Here is a 23186-nt window from a genome sequence, read left to right as displayed (position 1 = left end):
AACTTTGATTGCTGTAAGTATAAACCAAGAAACAAACTTTCATTATTATGCTTCTTCCCGCATATGGCAGGAAACTAACTATGCTAGCTAATTGAAATTTCAATGGTTTTACCAGACAGACAGTAATATACGCCAAAACTACCAACGAAAACAGAAACAGCTACAGCACATCACATCAGATCAGAGCGAGCGAAGCGGCAGTTTCCCGAGGAAGTCAAGATTTAGACTTCCTAGGTAGAGATGGTCATCAAACTCGAGGGCAGAGGTGACAAAGGACATGACTAGACCGTCGGGATCATCCAATTTGGAGATTATCTTGCCATCGCTTCCCACTTTTACTACACTTGCTTTCTTGTGCATGCCCTGCACCCGCTTCAATATTAATCCCGGAAATGTTGTTACCAGTATCTGCTTCACCGCCTTGGATGTGTGAACAAACTCAAACCCCCCTGCGGTTAACTGCAGTGCAGTGCATATATAACAAATTAAATCTCTCTCTCTCTCTCTCTCTCTCACACACACACACACACACATTACTAATTAATTAATGACCACAAGGTTTGCTAGAAGCGAAGTTGTATTATTCGATGAGTACGCAGGTAAAAAGGCGGCTAATTAATTAGATACCTCCAGCAGAGCTATCCAAAAAGAGCCATCGGGAGCAAGATTGATGTTATCAGGCCCACCAGGAAGATTGTCCACGAATATCTGTGTTTTCCCCTGGTCTTCCCCGCTCAACCAATACTTGAGGCACCTGAATCTGGCGCAAAAACCAGGCAACCATACGATGATGAAGGCCGTGCGTGACTCCATCCAATTGAATTAACAAACAGACAAACATAAACACAGAGACGGAGAGAGCAGTTAGTTACTTCCAAGTCTCGCAGACTACCAGATAAGTTTGGTCTGCAGAGAGCGCGACGCCATTTGCAAAATGAAGCCCGTCAAGCACAAGCGATGTGTGGTTCAAGGAGGGATCGTACTTGAGAAGCTGCCCGTGAGGTTTGGCCTCTAGCACGTCCAGGTACCAGTTTTCAAGCCCAAATTTGGTGCTTGCAACGCTGAAGTACAAGCTACCATCTGCTGCTTCAATCACGTCGTCCGCGAACCTGATTTTTTTTTTTTTTTTTTTGAATACCATGTCACCACAACTAAACAACAAACAAACCAGAAAATTGAGTTGGTACTCTACTTGGTGATCTCAGCCCAAAGGACTAAGCCATAATTAGTGCCTTATGTGTGCTGTGAGCCCATCGATAACTGGCCGGTAATCTTGAAGTCTATATAGTATATATACACACTATATATATAGTACGCCTCCAAGCTTGTCAGGCCTCAAGCCTAGCTAGCTAGTAAGCTGTGCATGGGAATCATATATACCTGATCTTGGTGCCATTAACATCAGCTGCAAGAAGAGTTACACCATCTTCACCAACCTTGAGCAAACCCTGCACCCCATTCATTCTTAATTATCAGTGCTGCATTTAATTTGTACAACTAAATACTTCACATGGCTGGTGTCCCAGTGGATTAGAAGAATTTAATTTGCTCTTTTATCCAGGACAAGACCAAGGGCGATCCAGTTTTTCTTTTTTAAGCCTGTAACTATATATATATATATTGGGTGCGTATAAATACCTGATGAGCATCACAAACGATGAGGTCGCCTGCTGCTGTTGTTGTTATTCCAAGCAAAGCATTGCTGTGAATGAGCTTCCAGTCCTCCCAGCTGCTGCTGGTGGTGATGGTGGATCCATTTCTTCTTGTGTAGTGCAATCTTCTGATCCAACCATCTCTTGTAGCCGTATAGAGGAGGCCCTTTTCATCATCAATACATACGTCTTCTGGCTTGTCCAGAAGTCCTTGACCAAGTTTGATCACTCTCTGCAAGTGCTTATTTGTGGGAAGTAGATCATGAAAGGAGGAAGTTGGACCCGGGGGTAGATGAAGTGAGTCTGGAGATATTGGGGAGAAGAGGAGGATTTGAAGAGTGATGGCAATTGTACAACTTATTACAAAGCTTAAACAAGCTCTATTCATCCAACTTCTGCTGCTGCTGGAGGAGGAGGAGGAGGAGGAGGAGGAGGAATCATCCTTATCCATGGCCGATGAATGAATGGTCTCTGTGGTGGGTACTGACTGTGCGTGCGTAATACGTGGGGGTTAGTGCAAGATAAGGCAATAAGACTGCTTGCTGTGAAAAGGAAGAAAAGACTGCTCTATCAGTTAGGATGAGTGATTGGTCATTGATAAATGCATTTTTATCGTTTCGTCTGTACTTGTGAGACCACATAAATGGCCCTTCATGCAATCCCTTCCTTGAACAGGGCTAGAACAATCTAGTTAAATTTCAGAATGGCATAAACTTCACAAACAAAAATAAATAAGTAAAAATCTATTGAGTTCAATCAAACAAAACTAGCACGCTTATTCCGGGGTATCAAATCGTAGCTTGCTTAGCAGAAAAATTTCCATTAGTTCTTTAGATTAGAAAATTAAATATTCTTAAACATTAAATTTACTAACAAGAAATAGACTTTGCTTTCCGAGCATAGTTCAAATAACAAAAAACGGATCGTGATATACCAATGTCATTCTAGTAGGTCTGAATTTAAACCTTCACATTTTCAAGACACATGTTATGATTTATTTCTTGGACAAAATTAAGAGACTAGGCATCTCAAAAAATAGATATTGTCTCAAGTCCATGGCCAATGCATAGCAAGAATCCTCTCTCAAAAAACAGGAGAAAAGTGCTTGAATTCATCTCCAAGACAGCTCCTTGTATGTCTTGTCACTTCTCAAAATTTGACTTTGGTTAAAATGGCTCCTTATAGATGAGGAGTTGAAATTTGCTCCCATTTTCATTTTATATATATTTTATATGTATTAAAGTATTGAATGAATTACATTTTATGTATTTGATTATTATTTTTTTTATATGCATGTATTTAATTATTTTGTGTATTTGATTATATATTTAATTATTTTGTGTACTTGATTATTTATTTTGTGTATTTAATTATTGATTATGTGTATGTGTGTATCTCATTATTTTAATGTAATGTGTATGTGTGTATCTGTTTATATGTGTATGTGTGTATTTGATTATTGATTATGTATATTTAATTCATTTTGTGTACTACATAATTTTTCTATATGTTTTAATGTAATGTTTTGAAATTGATCTTAAAAATGAATGTCAAAATTACTCAATTAGATTATTTAATATTGTATTTAAGATAATAATTATTATATCACAAGGATAGTATTTATTTTTGTGATCTTTTACATAGTTTGACAATTAAATTTCGAATTATGGAAATATTTTAAGTAATTTTGTTAAATAATCATTTTTAAAAAATATTAAAAAAATTATTTATAAATATATTAAATATTATAAAAATCTAATACCGTCATATTTATTATTAAATTATCAAATAAATAATAAAATCTTATAATAATAAAAATTATAAGTGAGGTAAAATAAATAAAATTAAAATTTATTAATAAATAATTAAGATAGGGAGTGTGATAGGGAGAAAAATAGAAAGTGTGGTTGGAGTATGCATAATTTTTTAAATAAAATTAGAATAGAGAATGAATTGTTTATAATATAATAGGAAATGATCGAAGATGGCCTAACAACTATATAATACATCCTTTATAAATATATATATATATATAATATCATCTTCGTATTATGAGTCACACATCTCATATTATATAATACTTCCTCCAATAGCAACAAATCTCTAGCTACAGCCAGCCAATTGTAATAATTGCTGTAATATGTATATGATTGGCAATAGCATACCTTCACCACGAAACCATAAATTATAGATGGAAAAGGAGAAAAAGGATTTGTTGTATAAAATTTTACTTTGTCAATAATTTTCTTATATATATATTTATTTTAGCTGCATAAAACAGTTTGCTTTGTCAATTTTTTTTTAAATTTTAATATTTATCTCATAGAAAATGAGTAATATATAAATTTTATACAGACCATCATCTTCTCTTTATAACCTATATATGGACAATTGACAGAACTGGGCAATCAACTAGGTCAGGCAAGTCTGAGTCAAAAACCCGTGCTCGTGGCTCCTCATATAGCGAATACAATACTTACAACGCTACCCAAGGTTCAAACATGCAACCTTGACATATCTAGCATTGAATCCCACGTGGTCGACCACTTACATTATCCTGAGCGATTAATTTGATGTCATTTGTCAAGGTAGAGAGGGGGAAGAGAACTTTATCTTTTGTTTGGAGTAAGGTACTGTTTGTTAATTAAGATATAGATCGAAAAAAGTGAGATATAAAAAACATCTCAAATAAAAATACTTTTCATTGTATTTGTTAAATTTATTTGAAAAGAAGTTATCTGACTTTTTATTTTAAATTTTTTAGATAAATTTATCTCTCCATCTTCTTAAGATAAGTTATCTTAGATCTTATAGATAATTTATTTTGATGCAATTTTATTTTACTACAAGCGCTACCTAAATAGATAAATTTCATTTTACTCATTTTGGCTTAGCTAGGCTTAACTCGATAAATTTTATCACAAGCTCAACCTAGAACTTGAGTTCGAGTCAAGCCTGGAAGCTTAGCTCAAGCTCAATTAGCATAGCCCGAGTCCCAACCCAAGCTAGAGCGAGAGCTCAAATTTATCAAAGTTTTATTTAAAAAAAAAAAAAACTAATAAACTGATGTACAATAAAAACAAATATCAATTTGATAGTAAACAAATATAACTAAATAAACCCAACCTGATAATCAACAAATATAACATCGACATGATAATTAAATAATAATAATTTCACAAATTACAATAAGCATAATATCATTTACTATACAAAAAGATAATCAAAATACAAAGTTATTTAACTATTATATCACTTAGTCAATTAACTATTTGGTTATTCAATTAATGTTATTCCAGACAAGTATATAATTGATTAATCATTTAAATGTTTAAGTTTTACTTTATTAAAAAAAATCAATAGGGTACAATAAATTTATTAGGTGTTACTCAACTAAACATTTCCTTGCTTAATTAAAATAATAATTATTCTATTAAACTCATACATTAGTTGATTAATTTTTAAGTCACAACAAATCTTTTTATCAACACATTTTTATTATGATACTATTATAATAAAGTAAAGTTTAATAATTTTATATTAAATATATTTTTATAAAATTATAAATAATTTTATTAATGTATTTATAAACAAACATATTTACGAGTCAACTCACAAGCCTCTACTTGAGTTAGTTCACGAGCTTATAAGCGAGTTCGCTTCTATTTAAAAAAGCTCACGAGGCTATAATCGAGGCAGTTCATGAGTCTCTATTCGAGCCAATTCACGAGCTAACGAACTGAACTTTATTGAGGTCAAGTTCAATTCGTTTACAAATTGAGTTTTAAAGTTAGGATCAAAGTCATCTCGTTTACCTTAACAAACGAAGTTGAATGAATTTTGATCGAGTTGAGCTCGAATGGCTTATTAGCTCATTTGCACCCGTAGGTGTTAGATCCGTAAAATTTGTTAGAAATTCAATTGAAAATGCTAATTATAGTAAGCCAAATACAAATAAATTAACTCTTTCATGAAATGAAGGGTTAACCCAGTTGAAGAAGAAATAAATAAAAATATATAAATCTAGGCGTGTTGAGAGCGCGTATGTATGTGGTAAAAGGAGATCTGTCAATTGACAATGGCGTGTAGACGCTGAGAGTGTTGATTTTGCTCAATCTTCTTCTTTCTTATCAAGTACATATAATAATAATAATAATCATCATCACAAGAAACGGAGGAGTGAGATTAGAAATGGTGGATGAAGGTGGATGCATGAAAGAGGGCGAGCGAATACCAGAAACTGCCAAACTCAAGTCGATCCCTAATGACGAAATTTTGTGGTGAAATGGAACAAAGCCTCATTCGTCGTCCAATCCCCGTGCAGTCCTTGGGAGGTGGAGCCGCCTTTAACAGAGACTACTATTACTACCGCCCCCATTCCACATGCGTATCTCACCCTCGTGTCATCATCGTTGTCGTACCACGCGTCAATGAGACACCTGCCCCCAACTTTCTCGCATCTACACCTTTTCCGTCGACGAGACCCTCTCCATCATCAACTCTACTACCCACAACCACCTGCTTTTCCTTCCCCACAATTCTCTTTTCATTCCAAAACAAAACGTCGGCTGTTTCATCTTCCTTCATCCCCATTTAGTTAATTATTAGCTTAGCGCTCTACTTTCGCATTTATAATTTTTTTTTTTTTTTTTTTGGTGTGGGGGAGGGAGGGGGTGATTCCTTGTTCGTCCCATCTGCGTCGATAATTCAATATATTTTTGGAAGACCCAAGAGCCTTCCTGATTTGGATATTTGGTTGCTGAGAGCATAAAGAGCGAAACCCAAAAAAAAAAATGGAAGATCTGAAGGGCTTTTACCGTCGACGCCGCTCCAGTTTTCGCGGGATTGCTAACGGAATTTCGGCGCTACTACTGTTCCTCTTCTGCTTCCGCGAGGCAAATCCTTCTCTTTGGGGATCGCCGCCTTTCAAGTTGGCTTCTTTACGCAGCAATCAAATTGATGGGGTTGTGGCTGTTCATAATCGGAGGCGAATTGCTGAAACCCATGTTGCTCTTAGTTCATCACCGGATTACAGTAGTACGGGAAACGGCAGAGGAGGATCCGTGCAGAATAATTTGAGCAGCACCATGAGAACTCCCACGTCTTGCGCTGGATTGCACAAACACAAAGGTTACAAAAGCCGGTGCGATTACTTAATTGCCAATCCCCAGTGCGGCTCGGGGGGCTTCTTCAATTACCTTGTCTTCTTTTACTGTGATTGTGAGAAAACCAGTGTCGTTGCTTATGTTGTTCTGGCTATCTGGTTAGTTGCTCTGTTCTATCTACTTGGCAATACCGCGGCTGACTACTTCTGTTTCTCTCTTGAGAAGCTGTCCAGCCTCTTGAAACTGCCGCCTACAGTTGCAGGGGTTACACTGCTTCCTCTTGGGAATGGGGCACCGGATGTTTTCGCCAGCATTGCAGCTTTTGTGGGCACTGATGCCGGGGAAGTTGGCCTCAACAGTGTGTTGGGGGGAGCCTTATTCGTTACTTGTGTTGTTGTGGGGACCGTTTCTCTTTGCGTGGCAGAACAGAGGGTTCGGATCAATAAGAGATGCTTCATCACAGATGTATGTTTCTTGCTTTTTACGCTGCTCTCCCTTCTTGTTATTTTGATTGTGGGTGAGCTGAGTGTTGCTGGCGCGGTTGCATTTATTTCAATTTATGTTCTCTATGCCTTCTTTGTTGCTGCAAATGAGGTTCTGAAGAAATATGCACATGGGCTGGGACTGAATCCAGTTACGCGGTTGCTTCTTCCTGTTAAATCCTGTGCGCCATCGGTTGGAAATGTAGAGGATGAGTCTTCTATTCATGCTTCACTGCTTCAGTTTGGTGCTGAGAATGAGGTGGATGTGCCACTTCATGAAACTAGGCTGCCCCATTGGATATTGGCCGCAAACGTGGCAATTTATTCGAATGAGACTGTTAGAGAAGAGAGCCCAAAGCCTCTCTGGGGTTGGAATGATGATGAGACGCCGAATGATCATCCGCCATCCTCTCCTTGTTCCAAGTTATGTGCGGTGCTTGAAATGCCCTTGGCGCTTCCAAGACGCCTGACAATTCCAGTTGTTGATGAGGAGCGATGGTCGAAAGGGTATGCTGTGGCCAGTGCCTTTTTGGCACCCATGTTTTTGGCGTTCCTTTGGAACACACGGGATGGTGTGGGAACTCAGAGCGGAGAGATTGCGTATGTTATTGGAGCTTCAGCTGGTGGTGTACTTGGAGTTCTAGCGATCATATATACCATAGCTGAGCATCCACCTGAGAAGTTCCTATTTCCTTGGGTTCTTGGTGGATTCTTTATGAGTATTATTTGGTTCTACATTGTTGCAACTGAGCTCGTTGCGTTACTGGCGACACTGGCCTTGATATTTGGCATCCCGCCATCGATCCTTGGATTAACGGTATTAGCGTGGGGGAACTCAATGGGTGACTTGACATCTAATCTTGCGCTGGCAACAAATGGTAGAGACGGGGTGCAGATTGCCATGTCCGGATGCTATGCAGGGCCTGTGTTCAATACTCTTGTTGGTTTGGGGATCTCAATGCTGATTGGGGCCTGGTCAAATAGACCCGCATTATATGTAATTCCGAAGGATCAGAGCTTGTATTTTACAATAGGGTTTCTGGTGCTAGCGCTTGTTTGGTCGCTCATCGTGTTGCCACGAAAGGACATGAGCCCTAGTAAGGTGTTGGGAGTTGGCCTTGTGATCATCTATGTGGCTTTTCTTTATTTCAGGTTGAGCATAGCAATGGGTGCTTTGTCACTGGATGATTTATGAATGAACTTTACAAAAGACAAATCTTTGATAATTTATGAATGCCGGCGGGCGGGGACGCAGTAGTAGTTTGGGAACCAGGCCAGGTAATCCCTTTTTCTTACAGTATTGTGGTATGGTAACGTCATGTACAGAGGCTGTATAGATCAAGATGGACGCCATGACTATGGGTAATGTCTAATGTGAACATGATAGAAAGCTGGATGCCTACTACTTGGTATATTAGAAATGTTTTGTGGTATTTACCTCTCCAAGAAAAGAAAATATCTTGTTGTAAAGAAGATAGTCCTGAAATCTACTAGTAGTACTAGGTGTGGTTCCAGTGCATTCACTACCGTGTCATTTGAAGAGGTAGGTAGGGTTTTTCGTATTTTAATTTTAAATTCATTTTTAATTTTATATTTTGAATGTTTATTTTAAGATTTTTAAAAATACGTTTTTTTATTATTTTAAAAAATTATTTCTTAAAATAAAAATTAAAAAAACGAGTTTACTTTAAAATTTAAAAAATATATATTTTATTTAATAAATTTAATTATTAAATAATAAAATTAACTGTTTTTAATGAAATTTTACTATTAAAATAAAACAATAAATTTGATTAATAAATCATTTCCGAACACTTTCCATTAAAGGCTAGAAAGAAAATTCATCTTCCCAAGGCTTCATCATACACACAATTTCAATCCACAACTTGTGGGAATTTCATACAGATAAGAATATTTAATTTCATACAGATGAGACTATTTATGACCAATATCGCGTCTAATTCAGGATTTACAGATTAAAAACAAAAACAAAAACAAAAGAAAGCACACTGCTAGACAACGTTGGCAAACAATAACTGAAATATACCGGAAGGAAATAAAAAAGACGAAGAAGCAATTAGTAAGAACAAATTCAAGGGACAGTACCGTGAGTAGAAGAGTTGCAAGCATTATAATCTCACTCTTGAGACATCGGCCCCATCTTCTCCAACTTCTCCCGCGCAAGGTTTGGCGCATCAGGGCTACTCTTCACCGTTGGAGGATAGACCAAATACATAAGCAATGGCACCACAATCAGCGACACCAATCTCGCGCCTTGGCCCAATCCATCCACCCAATTGTCTGTTTTATTGCACTATAAGCTAAATTGGCACTCAAAAGGTTTGCCGCCATGGCCATCAGGAACATGGATGACGAAATGACCGAAGTCTGGAAGCAAGTCAGCATCAACCATGCCCCCAACTTGTTCTCCGTGCTATCCTTGGCGTTGCTTCCACAAGCAACACACAGAGACTTCATTAGCGGCAGAAAAATTCCGTTGGCTCTTGCCGACACAAATAGAATCGTCGGCGCCAACAACGCTTCGCTGAAAACTAAACTGTAACCTAACCCTAATGACGAACTACCAAATAGAGAGACGAATTGGTAGGCGATGTGGTTGCTAGGACCTGTCTTGATGAAGCCTCGGGCAATGGAGGATGAAGGAGAAAAGAAGAGTCGTTGGAGGCGGCGGCGATGGCGGTGGCGGACGCGATCGACGACAGCTTGGGAAGGAAGAGAGGAGAAAGGAGAGAAGAGAGAGAGAGACGATGGGTTCTGGGGGTGGGGGGGAGTGATTATTTTCACGTTTTGGTGTTTTCAGCTAATTTTGGCTAAAAACATCTAAAATAATAAAATTATTTTATATTTTTTTATTTTTAAAAATAATAAAATATTATTTTAAAAAATTAAAAACTCAAAACGGGATAAAAATGACAAACAAAAGAGAACAGAACTTTAGGTAGTGTTCTCTTTGTGTTTGAGTTTTGTGTTTTGAGTTTTGAATTCATTTTGAGTTTTGTGTTTTGAGTGTCTGTTTTGAAAATTTTAAAAATACGTTATTTTTGTCATTCTAAAAAATTATTTCTCAAAATAGAAAACTAGAAAACGCGTTTACTTTGAAATTTTAAAAATGATTTTTTTTTTGTTATTATGATATTTTATTTAATAAATTATAAATTTGATTCAAAATTTTAAACTATAAAATAAAATTCAAATAAAATAAAAAAAAATCAACAACCTTATAAATATCATTTAAAAAAATTAATACAAATAAAATATATCACATATTCAGTTTAATAAATAAATAAAATAAAAAAATTAAATAACAAAACAAAAAATCAAATCAGCCGCAACTCATCTCATCTTCTTCGTTCTAGGGTTTTCTGGGGGGGGGGGGGGTGGTCGCGGTGGCTATGGCAGTGAGGGGCGCTGGTCGCGATACTGTCGCGGTGGCGAGGGGGGCTGGTCGCGATGGCGGTAGGGGGGCTGGTCGCGGTGGCGTTGGCTGTGGGGTTGAAGGTGGCGGAGGGGGGTGCTGGTCGCGGTGGCGGCTATGGGGTTGAAGGTCGATGATGGTGGTTGCGGTACTGGTCGCAGTGGCGTTGAGGGGCGCTGGTTGTGGTGGCGGTGGAGTTGAAGGTCGGCGGCGGCGGTAGCTATGGCTGTCGATGGCCAGAAGAGGAGAGCGAGAACAGAGAGAAGATGGGGGGGGGAGGGAGAGAGAGAAAGGGGGGGAAGTGGGTCTGCGTGTGCCTGCGCGCGCGCGGGGGTTGGGGGCTGTTTTCCGCGTTTTCAAAATGTTTTGTGTTTTCAGTGTATTTTCACTGAAAACGCCCAAAACAACATTTTGTTGTTTTGAGTTTCCTTAACAAAATTTTTAGTTGTTTTTAAAAACGCGTTTTGAAAAATGATAAAGAGAACGCATTTTCAATGTTTTCAAAAACTGAAAATAGAAAACGGCCCGAAAACGGGAAAGAGAACAGGCCCTTAGCTTTCAAAAATTCAGCAAATACATACCCATCTTCATGAATACCCCCACCACTATTTACTGAAAAATCTCACACACATATATACATACAATCTAACTCTCCTCCTCTTCATTATTATTTATATGTTTCCAATTCCAAAACATTTAACCTTACTACTTCTAAGCTGCTGCTGCCGCAGACAGTTCCATTACGCAAGTGCAAAATCGATGTCTTCCTCTCTCTCCCCTACTAATGGAGTTCCATAATTTTTTTATTTAATCTGTAACAAATATCAATCCCTAATTTGAATAGAAAGAAAGGAGCTCTCTCAAATAGGTGGATTTTAAATTATAAATATTTAATAGAAGAGCCTAAATCCAATCATCCAACACAACCAGATACGATACAAGGCAGGGCTACATGGTTTGTTAAGGGCTAGCTTCTTCCTGTAAGGCTGGGCACGTGAGAATGACTAGCTCTTGCATCTCCTGTTCATAGATCTACACCCGCCTTTATACAGTTAGATACAAAATTATCTATTTTTGAAATAGGAATTGAAGTAGTAGATCTTTTAGCTCCCTATCGCCGTGGAGGAAAAATCAGATTATTCGGGAGAGGCTCGACTAGGAAGAATCGGCAGAAAAATTTTGTGTTATATATGGTAATTCTTTTTCTATCCAAATTGGATCCAAAACTCCCTATTTATGAAAAGAAAAAGGTTTGAAAAACAAACCATGTGTTAAATATCCTCCATTTAACCTCACTGCCAGAGTATAAGTTGATGGAGTACAGTACCCACTAAACCGCCGCCATTGAGGGTACAAAATTTCACAGTATATTCCCATGAGCATTTAATCATAATCTGAATCACAAAAATTCAGAGTCAAAATTACATTGCCCGACCGTTCGGATTCAATCCAATATGAAGAAAACTGGATCCCTACAAGGCAGAAAATTTGCAGATAGGCCTGTAACATGTTGAGATACAAAACCGGTGTTGTATGGCGTGAGAACCTGAAATATGTGCAGTCCTCTGGATTTGATGGTGAGTACCTACTGTGTCATCTGAATTCTCGAGTTACTACCATCCCCACTCTTTGTTTGAACCCTCTTCCTCTTCTTTGCATGCTTTTGAAATGATTTGCCAACCAATGAGGGTTGTTCTTTTAATGCAAAACTTCTGGCAACATGCCCCAGGTGAAGTTTTTTCACCATAAAAATCCTCTTCAGCTCACCACGATGGGCAGTGTATGCACGGACCCAAGAACAAAATGCCGCCTTGGCCGACTTCCTCATATGTGGCTGACATAAAAATGGGCAAAGCATGAACTTGGAGAACATAAAATTTAAATTTTTTTTCCATGGATCCAAAAATTTTGATCTAATGAATTAACTAAACAAATGAAGTTATACTAACAAAATGACTAAAAAATCATTTTACTCGACCAAAAAAAAAAAAGATTGAAATTATACTATCCATAATGGGGAAGTCCAGATACTTCCCCTGCTCAGGACTCCTTAAATCAGCAAACACTATTCAAGCATGAACACGCTACATAACAGGAATATCTCTTAACTGACAATGACTCGGATTGATTATTTAAAGGTATCTAATAAACTGTAAAATAGGCAAACAAGATCAATACAGAAAAATCATACCTCTGCCAGGACCAAAGATTCAAGTGCCTTCTGCAAAGCGAGCACCCAGGGATGCATCTCAAATGCAACAAACTTCTTGATAGTGTGCTTCTGACCATACAATGGAAAACTATCCAACACTTTCAAAAGGGGATACTCCGTTAGTGACACGCCGTGTTTCTGTAGGTCTTGCAAATAATCTATTTCAACTGGTTGCAGAAATAACAATGATTCACCCCTTTCACCCAAGCGAGCAGTTCTACCAACCCTGCAATGCAGATTAAAGGTACATCAAACCATTATACTCTATTACAACAGTTTGTGGGAGCAAAGCCAGGTCTATTCTTTCATCAGTGGGTCCAAATATGGAAACAAGAACTTGGCAGGCAAGCCTCCCGCAATCCCCTCCCGACACCCCCCAACCCCCCCAAAAAAAAAAAAATTCAAATCAATTTTGGTGCGTGATGATGAGAACCTTGTTAAGTTGCATCATTTGTGGGACTTAGTAGAAAATAGATATGAACCTGTTACCCAGAGTAAACTCCCAGATTGATTGGAGCTCAGATAAACATGTCGAAGGAAACGGAAAAGAAGGATGCCAAAGCTATATTCATTATGCAAAAAGCTTCGGATGATGCAATATCGCCATGACTCATGGGTGTTGCTACTGCTAAGGAACCATGATATATGCTTCAAGAGCAATACTATGGAACAAGCAAAGTTGTGACAATCAAATTGCAGATGCTTCATCAAGATTTTGAGAATTTACCGAGAATTCATCAAACTCAGTCCAAGAAATAGGAAAAGGCTCTTCCAACATGAATCCAGTTCAATCTTCTGGAGAAGAATTAACAGATTAAAAGATCATTCAGAATGTTTTACAGCAATGATGGCATCTAAAGGCAACAGCCTGCTGCCCTCACCAACAAAATGGGATCACAAAGTGCAAAAATAGAACAATTGTTGAAGCAGCAGGGAAAATCATCTTAGATGAAAAAGGCCTATTGAAGAAGTTTCAGGCAAAAGCTGTGGCAGTAACAGTTTACTTGCTTAATCTATTTCCAACCCAAGCTGTCAAAGAAAGGACAGCTTATGAGGTCTAACATGGAAAGAAGCAAAATGCTTGACACTTGAAGATATTTGGTTCTATTCATGGGCAGATCTTTTAAGGGGCAGGGGAGGGAGGAGAACCCTCCAAAATTTTTCCATACTTGCTATGGAATCTCACATGGTATTCAGAATTTATTTATAGTTTTTGTAAGGGTGGCCCCACCCCCATACATTAACTCTCCCCACCCCCCGACAATAAATGTCATCCTCCTGTCCCTGATTCCATTGCATATGCATTTGTACTTTTTAAATTGAGAAGCAAGTTCGAGAATAAGAGCATCAAGCACAAATTTGTTAGTTACAAAGAAGAAAATAAAGGGCAGAGCTCTTTGATCTCAAATATGAAAAGTTGATTATTAGTAGTGATGTTGCATTCAGTGGAGATGATTTTGGAACTGAGAAAGAAGAGGTGCAATGCCAATGTCAGGTCCTGGTCTGACAGTAGGAATTCTTCCGTAAATTTGGAAGAACGGGCAAAGGCGGGAAGGATTGAGAAGGAGAGATAGGGAGAAATTAGAGAATAGAGCTAGAGAAGAGAGAATTGAGAAATGCGAGGGAAAGGAATTTGTGATATAATCCTCACATAATTCCCCATCCTCCACTTATCTATTATTTATAGATGGTTTACAAGACTTGGCGTGGCAGTTAGGGAATCTGCCCATGCGCGCGCCTTTTGAATTATCCTTCCCTGTTTTATTACATCAATGCCACTACTCACCTCTAATTACAATCATACCCTTGGTCTATGACAGCCAACTCCCATGGAAGTTCAAAATTCTGATTTGAGCTATTTACTCCACCCACATCTCCTTTTTCCATAAATTTAACTCCAGCATCAACTACTGATTCTCCTCCAAGGCATGGAGTTTAAAGAAATGTATATGGTATGTTGATTATGCTTGCTTTGTATTCAAACCTACTTGCTTCAAAGATACAGTAGAGAAGCCAGAATGGTGTGAAGCAATGAAAGAAGAGATCATTGCAATTAAACAAAACAAGACATGGAACTTGGTGGATTTACTTGTAGGAGAGGAAGCAATCAGTTTAAATGGATCTACAAGTCAAAGTTCAGCTTCGATGGTACTTTGCAAAGACTCCTTGGTCACAAAGGGGTACACATGATTTCCAAGTATTGACTTCACAGAAACTTATGCTCCATTTGTTCGGTTTGATACAATTAGAACTTTCTTGGCTATGGTAGCTCACAATGGTTGGTTTTTCGTCAATTACATGTAAAATCTGCATTTCATACTGGTGCCCACATATTATTGGAAGGTCATCGGTTGATGAGAAGCAACACTAAAATTTAACTAGTTGATTTGCTTACAAAGGCATTACCAGAGAACAAGCTCAAAAAGTTCAGGTCCAGGATGGGAGTGCAAGCTCCGATGAATTATGGGGAAAATGTTAGAAAATTAATTCAAATATAACTTATTTAACAGCTATTGAAGACTTGGTCTTATTTGCCCCACTTATTTAGTTTACTGTTAGTTTGCATTTGAATGAGTCAAAAATCCGTCTATCTATCGAGTAGTTGTCCCACTTTTTTTGGTTGTTCTTAGTTTGTTTTATGCTATGTATTTCAATGAGTGAAATATCAGTTTATCAAGTAATTGAGAGTTTATAGAGTCACAAATATCATGTTAGCAAAGGGGAAAGTAGAATTACAAGGTTATTATTTGAAACCTATACATACAATATGTTAGCCCAAGTAGATATTGAAGGAGCAGGCCTTTCTTTGTCTACAGAGTTTCAGTGTAATAAACTCTTTTTTTTTTTTTTTCAAAGATCATCTTCAGTTTAATAAATTTTGAGGTATTTCGGCCAAAAGATATCACTTCTATGTTGCACTCTTGTAGATGCACACCCACATAGAGGTTAGAAAATTTAATCCAGCAAGGAAAAATAACTAAAAATGGAAGCTGTTGAAGTTGTACACTGATAGAGAAATTCAAAAGGGATACCTGTGCACATATTCAGTAGCCTCCCCTGGAGAATCATACTGTATGATATATCTAACTTTTGGAAAATCCAAGCCTCTGGCAGCAACATCAGTGGACAAAAGAAGAGCAGATTTCTCTGTTTTGAAAGCCTGGAATACATTCCTACGGTCCTCATGCTTCATGCTTCCATGTAACCTTAAAGTTTTGCATTTCACAAATAGCTCTTGGAGTTCTATTTCTGACTGCTTATTGGGTAGCCACTTGAATTTGCTGAATAGTAAGTAATGAAAATCCACTGCATCGCATGTTGAAAAGAATACCACAGTCTGTAAAATGAATGCAAGACAGAAGTTGATGACATGAACAGTGAGAACAAGCTATTGTGCACTTTAAGTAATAACATACACATGCCCATATATTTGGAAAACATTAGTTTGGATAAGAACAATGACCTCTCTCATAAAAGGAGAGAAACATAATCATGATCTTCTGCTCACTAAATGAAATGACAAGGCATGAAATAATGTTTTGAAGTATATGAAGATACAGCAATCATTCTAGAAGATGCATCATGAGGGACTCTGACAAACAAATGATGATATAGTTCCTCCAATGGGTTAATGAATTACATTATTCTACCAAGAAGCATTTTTTATTTTCTTAACAAGTATTGTCAGAACAGATTTCTCCTACATACGTCCAGGAGTTAAAGAAATGCTCTTTCCTCCATAAATTTGCATATGTGAAAGAGATTTGAAGATTGGAACAGCAATTGATGGTCTGCAGTTCAACATATTTCTACCTATGAATTTTCCCATTCAAAGGCACAAGCACAATGCTTAAGATGCCTACATGCAAACTAAGGTAATACCTTTAGCATATGTAGAACAATAAGAAATTCAGAAATAAAAGAGACACCTAACCTTATGGGAAGTTTCTGTATCAAAAAGAGCCTTCAGAATTGATAGAAGAACTGCAAGCCGTGAACCACAGGATACTGCAGAGAAATACAATTAGAATTGTCTTTTCAGATTAATATCCATGCAGGTCATAGAATCAGATTCTCATAATTACCTTTAACATATCTCTGAACTAATTGAGCTGGAAGCATATAGTCTCCATTGGAAGAACTTATACTTCTAGAGTGCTCTACTCCATTATCTGCATTAGATCCTAAAGCTTCGAAATGTTCAAGAGACGGATTCATATGAAACTTCTTGTCATCAAGGCCAATCATAACTGGATTTTCTAAACTTATTTTAGCAAGCATATTTACTTTTTCATTTAGGGTAGCCGACAAAAGTAAATTCTGCCTCTGAAACTTGGGAATCTTTGAAATTGCAACCTCGTTGCTTACAGACCTGGTCTTCCTAGAACCCAAGAGATCAAGAAGATCCTCTATGTCTTTACCATATCCCAGTTCAAGAATCCTGTTAAGGTGAACAACCAAAGTCATGGACATGAAAGATTTGAAAACATAAGAAACAAAGACCGCCTTGCAACCTTAGAATGTAGAAATTACCGATCTGCTTCATCAAAGATTATCCATCGCAGATTTTTATACAAGAATGATGATGTATTTTTCAGATGATCCAGAAGGCGTCCAGGAGTTGCAACAAGAATAGATATGCCTGGAAATTAACATAAGTTGTGTTATGCTTTTGTAATAAATAATAAAAAAGGATTATTTCAAAATTTGAAATTTAGCCATATCCTTGGGTCCTCGAGCATGAAGCATGAGAATTAGATAAGATAATCCACACACTAGGATGAAAACATAATCTGACAACCATACCCAAATCCATGTCATATAGGAAATAAGTAGTGAGAGAAGAAAATGATAAAAAAGTGCAAAAAATTGGCAGAAGAAGGTACAGATAGCACCAGAGGAGAGGATGACAAATAGGTAGAGTCAAGGCAAACTAGTTATGAAAAGCTAGAATAGTTGGTTAAGCTAAAAGGCAAGGGTGGCTAAAAGAAAAGCAAACAACAACAACACACAATCAAAAGTTTTAATGGCTAGTAAATCTTAGCTCTCCAAATGTAAGGCTAAAATCCACTTCTGCATATTCCAAGTAAAAGGTATAAATGTTTATAATTCCTGCAGGATTTGCCCAAAGATATAGCAAGATGGGAAAGAAGGAACCAAATGCCCACATGAAGTTAAGACATCAGATATCTTCAAGAATTGAATCCAGTAGTATCTAGACCAACCAAAATCACATCAAGCCAAATAAAAATCATTCAGAGGAGAGAGAGAGAAAGAGAGAGAAACTGATTCAACCAATTAAGGCACTTCATGCTTCCTTCTTCAAGAACAATCGTTTACTAATTCTCATGGGAAGTCACATGAATGAATCCACTGAAAATACACAAAGAGTGAACAAACAACAATGAAGAACCCTGTAGCACAAAGAGTTAAATGAACATGGCCCCCATGGGTGGCTTAGGTGGTGACCAACAACTCATTGCAAGCATGAGGTTGTAGGTTTGAACCTTCCCAAATTCCTTGGTGGGGACATTAATTTACAGTTGTTTCCCATGTACCAAAAAAAAAAAAAAAAGAGTCAAACAAACATAAGAAACTCAATTACCATATTTATAACAGAGCCCACTTTTCATAATTCTAAAAATTCTATTGCATTTAGTTCATTGTCTAAGAGTTCAAACCATTTAATCTAAATAATCCAACAGTTAAAGACTGGACCATAAGTCTCCCACTTGACGGACTGGGGTTTTGGAACAATTTAAACTTAAATGATAAGATAAATACATCATGTCAGCATTATTGCCAGACAATTAAGACAATCTTATGGTATTTAACAAATTGTGCCAGCAACTTCAAACCCAAATGTGAAGTTATGACAATAATTATGCATGATGCATACCTTTGCGCAACCTTGCCTTTTCTTTTGATCTATTTTCACCACCCATTATATACCCTGGGACAATCCAATGAAAACGGTGCAGTAACTTTTGCAAGATCTCATACACCTGCATACATAGCTCATGCGTTGGTACAAGAACCAACGCTACCATAAACATATCAATCTATGATATTGAAATGGATAAGCTACACAATTCAATGCAAGCAATGACAAAAAGTAGAATGCATGTTTTCTCATGACTAACGGAAAATGAGAGAATCTCAAACCCAAGCTCCATTAATGCAGCTATTCACCCAAGTAAAGCAAGCTCAAAACCACATACAAGTTTTTCTCAGAAACACACGGGGCACATGAATGTCCCCGAAAACAAAAGTTTTCAAGGAATCAAAGCATGCAATGAAAACAATGAAAAGCAGCCTTGGTTGGATTAACACATTTTCACTCCTTTTGTAACCCATGGAAAATAAAAATAAAACAAAATGAAAAAATTATTTCCACAAGTTTTCCTCTTAAAATTCAGTGATTGCGTGCTTTTTTATTTTTGCTTCATTTTGGGGGACTTACAAAAGGGAGGAGGAAAGGAAAACAGAATGTGTTTTTCCCTGTTTTTAGACTGTGTGATCTCACACTTGCTATGGAAGAACTAATGGTTTAATTTTTTGAAACAATTACACACAAGTTTACAGGCAATACATAAAGATTGCTCCAAAAATCCTTATGAGTTGGCTTCAAGAAAAAATCAGAATCAATTTTCCTATAATAAAAAAAAAAAAAACAGCAAGAAATTTTGAACAAATCCTAAATTTTATTGTCCAGAGAAATTAAATAATAGTTCTCCCATTTTACCTTTATTTTGCTTCCTTTTGCAATTCCCAAGGAGGATGCCCACATGAGAAAATGCTCATGGTAATCTTTTATCTTGTCAAGCTCAAATCAAGATGCAATTTGTGACATAACCAACAAATTGCGAAATACAAAAATGAAGAATCAGATCATGTTTGACCTTTTATCTTTTTTGTAATTCCCACACAAGTATTCAATGATAAATGCTCGAGGCAATTTTTTCCCCTCCAAGCTCGTGTATGAAGATGCTATTTAGGACACTATATAACCTTTTTCTTTAAAAAAAATCAATTCTTCATTTAAAAAAAAATGGAACACAAGTTGTGCAATATGTAGCAGAAAGGTAAGAACAGGTAAAAGAACTTGAAGATCATGAGAACTATGCCCCTACTGGCTTCCAAAACTAATTTTTACTCTTTCCACTCCATGAGAGATAAGAGTTTCAAAAATCCTTATGCCAATGATTGTTGGTTGTTAAACATAATTTCATATTTACTGTCAATGGAAGGTTTGACATATTTGCTTCTGAAAATATTTGATATGTTGCTAAAATAAACTTTTTCTCGTTAAAAGGTTGAAATGTTTTTTTATTAAATTTCAAAATAAGAAGCTCTGAGAAAAGTTGCCATGACTGACTCAAACATAACATTTGTCTCCGCAACAGGCATGAAAGAAAATTGTGTATGAGTGCTAAATTGTTCTTTCAATCCCATACAATAAACAGAAAAATGCGACTCCTGGAGATATCTAGGAAAAAATAGTGGAACTCAAAAGTGAAACAAGTGGAGGATTGAACTCAGAGATGCTACAGCGGAGAAACCATTATTCTTTACTGAGGAACACGTACCAAAAGTCCCATCGGAGCGCTTAATTCGAGGATCATACTTGTGCAAATGGTGGATAATTGGAGCTAGATATGCGACAGTTTTGCCCGTCCCCGTAGCCGCATTAACAAGACTAAATTTTTTGAATTTTTTTCCGCGTCAAGGAACAGAAACAAACGAAACGCATATGTTAATGCTACCTCAATTAGAATTATATTATTAGGAAGAAGTGAACAACAGAAAATCAAAAAGTAAAGAAGGTAGGGTGCAAATAGTACACGTGACGACCGGAGAGGATCACAGGAATGGCCTGAGCCTGGACGAGGGTCGGAACTTCGAAGCCCATTCTCTCTGGGGAAGCACGTACACGCAGAGAGAGGAATACAAGTCAATTATACAGTTGAAAATAGCAAAGCATTCATCACTTTTTTTGCACGCTAGGGTCTGAATGAATGGAAACTCTAGGTCATCCGAAAGCACTAAAATTACGACTGCATTAGGAAGGGAAGAGAAAAAGAAAATAAGAGACCTCGGAGCTGATCGCATAGGGTGGGGTGAAGGCCGAGGGTGGAGAAAGAGCAAGAAGCGAAAACGGCGCCGTTATTTTTATGTTTGGCCGCCTTATTTTTCTGTTCCTCCTCCATAGCTTCCCCGGCGACTCTTTTCTTCTTCGTCTTCTCCATCGCCGTCAGCTTCTTCTGTTCCGTCCGTCGACTCCACTCCACAAATCGGGCCTCCGTTGTTGGCCGTTGGTTGCCAGTGTGACGGGTCTAGGGTTTAGTTTAGGGGTTTACCAATCTGGATTTTGGGAAATTATTTACAATTTTTTATTTTAATTTACAGTGTCAGCTCAGCTCCGCTCTGCTCTCGGATTTTTAACTAAATAAGGTTATCATACTACAAACTATATTAGATTAATATCTTTAATCTCAATCTAATTAAAAATCACAAAATTTTTAATTAATGCTGTTCATGAAGCACAGGGACTTGCGCCAAAAAAAATAAATAAACAAAAAGAATATGTGCATAAAAGCCAAAACACACATTTTACACTATAAATAATTACGAATTTGTAACGATGAGTCCATCTTAATTTTCTTTTGGGTGCATAATCAATCTTAATTTGTAAAATTCACCTGCAAAACTACATATTAATAAAATATTAAATATTATGTTACATATAGCTACAAATAAGTTAAGTAATTTATAATTGACACAATAAGAATTCGTTCGTTAAAATATAACAAGTCGAGTTTATAACTAATTTTAAAGATTAATTTATAAACAAGCAGAGGTTAAGTTTAGTAAAATTTGATTTATTAAATCTCATGAATATATTTAATTAAAAATTTATAAATAGTAATAAATTCGATTAAAAGTTTATAAATATGGTTGATTAAAAATTTGTGAATAAATATATTAATATATTTATTTATAATTTTATAAATTTTTTAATATAAATTTATTAAATATTAAATTATTATAGTAATATAATTAAATTGAATATATTTAAAATTATTATATATATTAATTTAAAAGTAATAACATATTAACAAATAACAATTGGAAAAATCAGTTTAACTTAAAATAATAGCATATTAGAAAGGTAAGTTGTTCTACATGACCTGACGAACTTACCGACCGCTTTATCGAAATGAGACAAAAAGATAATTTTGTCCCTGCCCACTTTGCAAATTATTATATATATTAATTTAAAAGTAATAACATATTAACAAATAACAATTGGAAAAATCAGTTTAACTTAAAATAATAGCATATTAGAAAGGTAAGTTGTTCTACAGGACCCGACGAACTTACCGACCGCTTTATCGAAATGAGACAAAAAGATAATTTTGTCCCTGCCCACTTTGCAAATTTACAAAATGGGCCACTACTGCTCTTTCCCTGCTCGTTCATCTCCTTTTCATGGTCACTGCATCTCACCTCATCGTTGCACCTCGCCCTTGTCACCTCATTGCCCTCGCCTTGTCTTCATTGCCATCGCTATCTCACCGATCGTCGCTACATAGACGAGGTGAGGACAGGAGCGAGACGATGGGCATGAAAGAGAGACGAGCCAATAGGGAGAAATTACTTTACAAATTTATAAAGTAGATGGGGTAAAACCATATTTTTACCTATTTTTGAAAAAATGATCGGCAAATTTGTCGGACTCTCTAGAAACGCTTTTATATATATATATATATATTAGTGCGTTAGGATGGAGTCGTAGAGTAATAATTTGGAGATGGGAGAGTGACGGAGATCGACCAGGCCATAGACCATACCTGCAGGCAGTCTGCAGTAACCAGTACCACAAAAAGGTCGACAAGCACAAAGCCGGCCAGCTAGCTAGGGATAATGGTTAATTAATTGAGCCTATCTTCTATCATGCTATTACTTTTTTGTTTGTACATTGCCATTGGGTGGTGGGGTACTGGCACCGGTACGTACTCAGTCAGACGCCGATGCAATATATAGAAAGAGATTAAAAAAGTGGTGAACGTTACGTTTTTCTTTATCATCCATAACTTGTTATATTTATTTATTTTGGTATTCTTTCTGCTGCAATTAAAAAGTTAGCAACTCTGGTAATGGAACGAAAGTTCCATAAGCTTTAATAATGAAAATCTTATTTACTTTGAGCCACCCATCGGCAGGCAGCAGCTATAGCCTACACGCAGGCACGTACAAAGGTGGAAGTGCATGCATGATTAGATAAGCAAACCATTT

At 36.9% G+C, this 23186-nt stretch overlaps 4 protein-coding genes across 6 annotated transcripts in view; 2 read left to right on the top strand and 2 right to left on the bottom strand.

Annotated features, from left to right (window-relative positions):
* LOC127805779 (alpha-aminoadipic semialdehyde synthase) overlaps positions 1–23186 on the top strand; it is an 86642-nt gene that overhangs the window by 16339 nt on the left and 47117 nt on the right. The window lies entirely within an intron of this gene.
* Positions 15–2230, bottom strand: LOC127805784 (protein STRICTOSIDINE SYNTHASE-LIKE 4-like). 2 transcript variants are annotated; one of them, XM_052342558.1, is made up of 5 exons: positions 1639–2230; positions 1381–1448; positions 873–1151; positions 628–760; positions 15–459 (listed from the first exon to the last, which is right to left on the bottom strand). In XM_052342558.1, the coding sequence occupies exons 1-5, from the start codon at positions 2101–2103 to the stop codon at positions 181–183; spliced, it is 1224 nt and encodes a 407-aa protein (XP_052198518.1). In that variant the 5' UTR covers positions 2104–2230; the 3' UTR covers positions 15–180. The 2 variants fall into 2 exon arrangements, with proteins under 2 accessions (XP_052198518.1, XP_052198519.1); XM_052342559.1 differs by having other exon boundaries at positions 873–1109; positions 1639–2227.
* Positions 5871–8758, top strand: LOC127805780 (cation/calcium exchanger 3-like). The gene has a single exon (XM_052342554.1). The coding sequence runs from the start codon at positions 6446–6448 to the stop codon at positions 8432–8434; it is 1989 nt and encodes a 662-aa protein (XP_052198514.1). The 5' UTR covers positions 5871–6445; the 3' UTR covers positions 8435–8758.
* On the bottom strand, positions 11945–21248 carry LOC127805781 (DEAD-box ATP-dependent RNA helicase 17). Of its 2 annotated transcripts, XM_052342555.1 has the most exons (10): positions 20983–21248; positions 20732–20804; positions 20477–20586; positions 18787–18930; positions 17421–17529; positions 16973–17328; positions 16822–16895; positions 15920–16224; positions 12867–13113; positions 11945–12509 (listed from the first exon to the last, which is right to left on the bottom strand). In XM_052342555.1, exons 1-10 carry the CDS (start codon positions 21134–21136, stop codon positions 12261–12263), a joined length of 1821 nt encoding a protein of 606 aa, XP_052198515.1. In that variant the 5' UTR covers positions 21137–21248; the 3' UTR covers positions 11945–12260. The 2 variants fall into 2 exon arrangements, with proteins under 2 accessions (XP_052198515.1, XP_052198516.1); XM_052342556.1 differs by lacking the exons at positions 20732–20804; positions 20983–21248 and having other exon boundaries at positions 18787–18892.

This window comes from Diospyros lotus, chromosome 7 (genome assembly GCF_014633365.1).
Source record: "Diospyros lotus cultivar Yz01 chromosome 7, ASM1463336v1, whole genome shotgun sequence".
NCBI lineage: Eukaryota > Viridiplantae > Streptophyta > Magnoliopsida > Ericales > Ebenaceae > Diospyros > Diospyros lotus.
The sequence above is the reverse complement of the archived record's forward strand: the minus strand, read 5'-3'. Positions and strand labels throughout refer to the sequence as shown.

Bases quoted from the DNA above. Each gene is read 5' to 3' on its own strand.
- LOC127805780 (XM_052342554.1), top strand. From the start codon at position 6,446: ATGGAAGATCTGAAGGGCTTTTACCGTCGACGCCGCTCCAGTTTTCGC.
- LOC127805781 (XM_052342555.1), bottom strand. From the start codon at position 21,136: ATGGAGAAGACGAAGAAGAAAAGAGTCGCCGGGGAAGCTATGGAGGAG. The intron at 16,896-16,972 runs GTAATTATGAGA...ATTTCTCTGCAG, and splicing joins AGTTCAGAGATATGTTAAAG to TATCCTGTGGTTCACGGCTT. The intron at 12,510-12,866 runs GTATGATTTTTC...TTTTTATGTCAG, and splicing joins AATCTTTGGTCCTGGCAGAG to CCACATATGAGGAAGTCGGC.
- LOC127805784 (XM_052342558.1), bottom strand. From the start codon at position 2,103: ATGGATAAGGATGATTCCTCCTCCTCCTCCTCCTCCTCCTCCTCCAGC. The intron at 1,152-1,380 runs GTATATATGATT...TTTGTTGTTTAG, and splicing joins GTTAATGGCACCAAGATCAG to TTGTGGTGACATGGTATTCA. The intron at 761-872 runs GTAACTAACTGC...TTTTTGCGCCAG, and splicing joins GTAGTCTGCGAGACTTGGAA to ATTCAGGTGCCTCAAGTATT.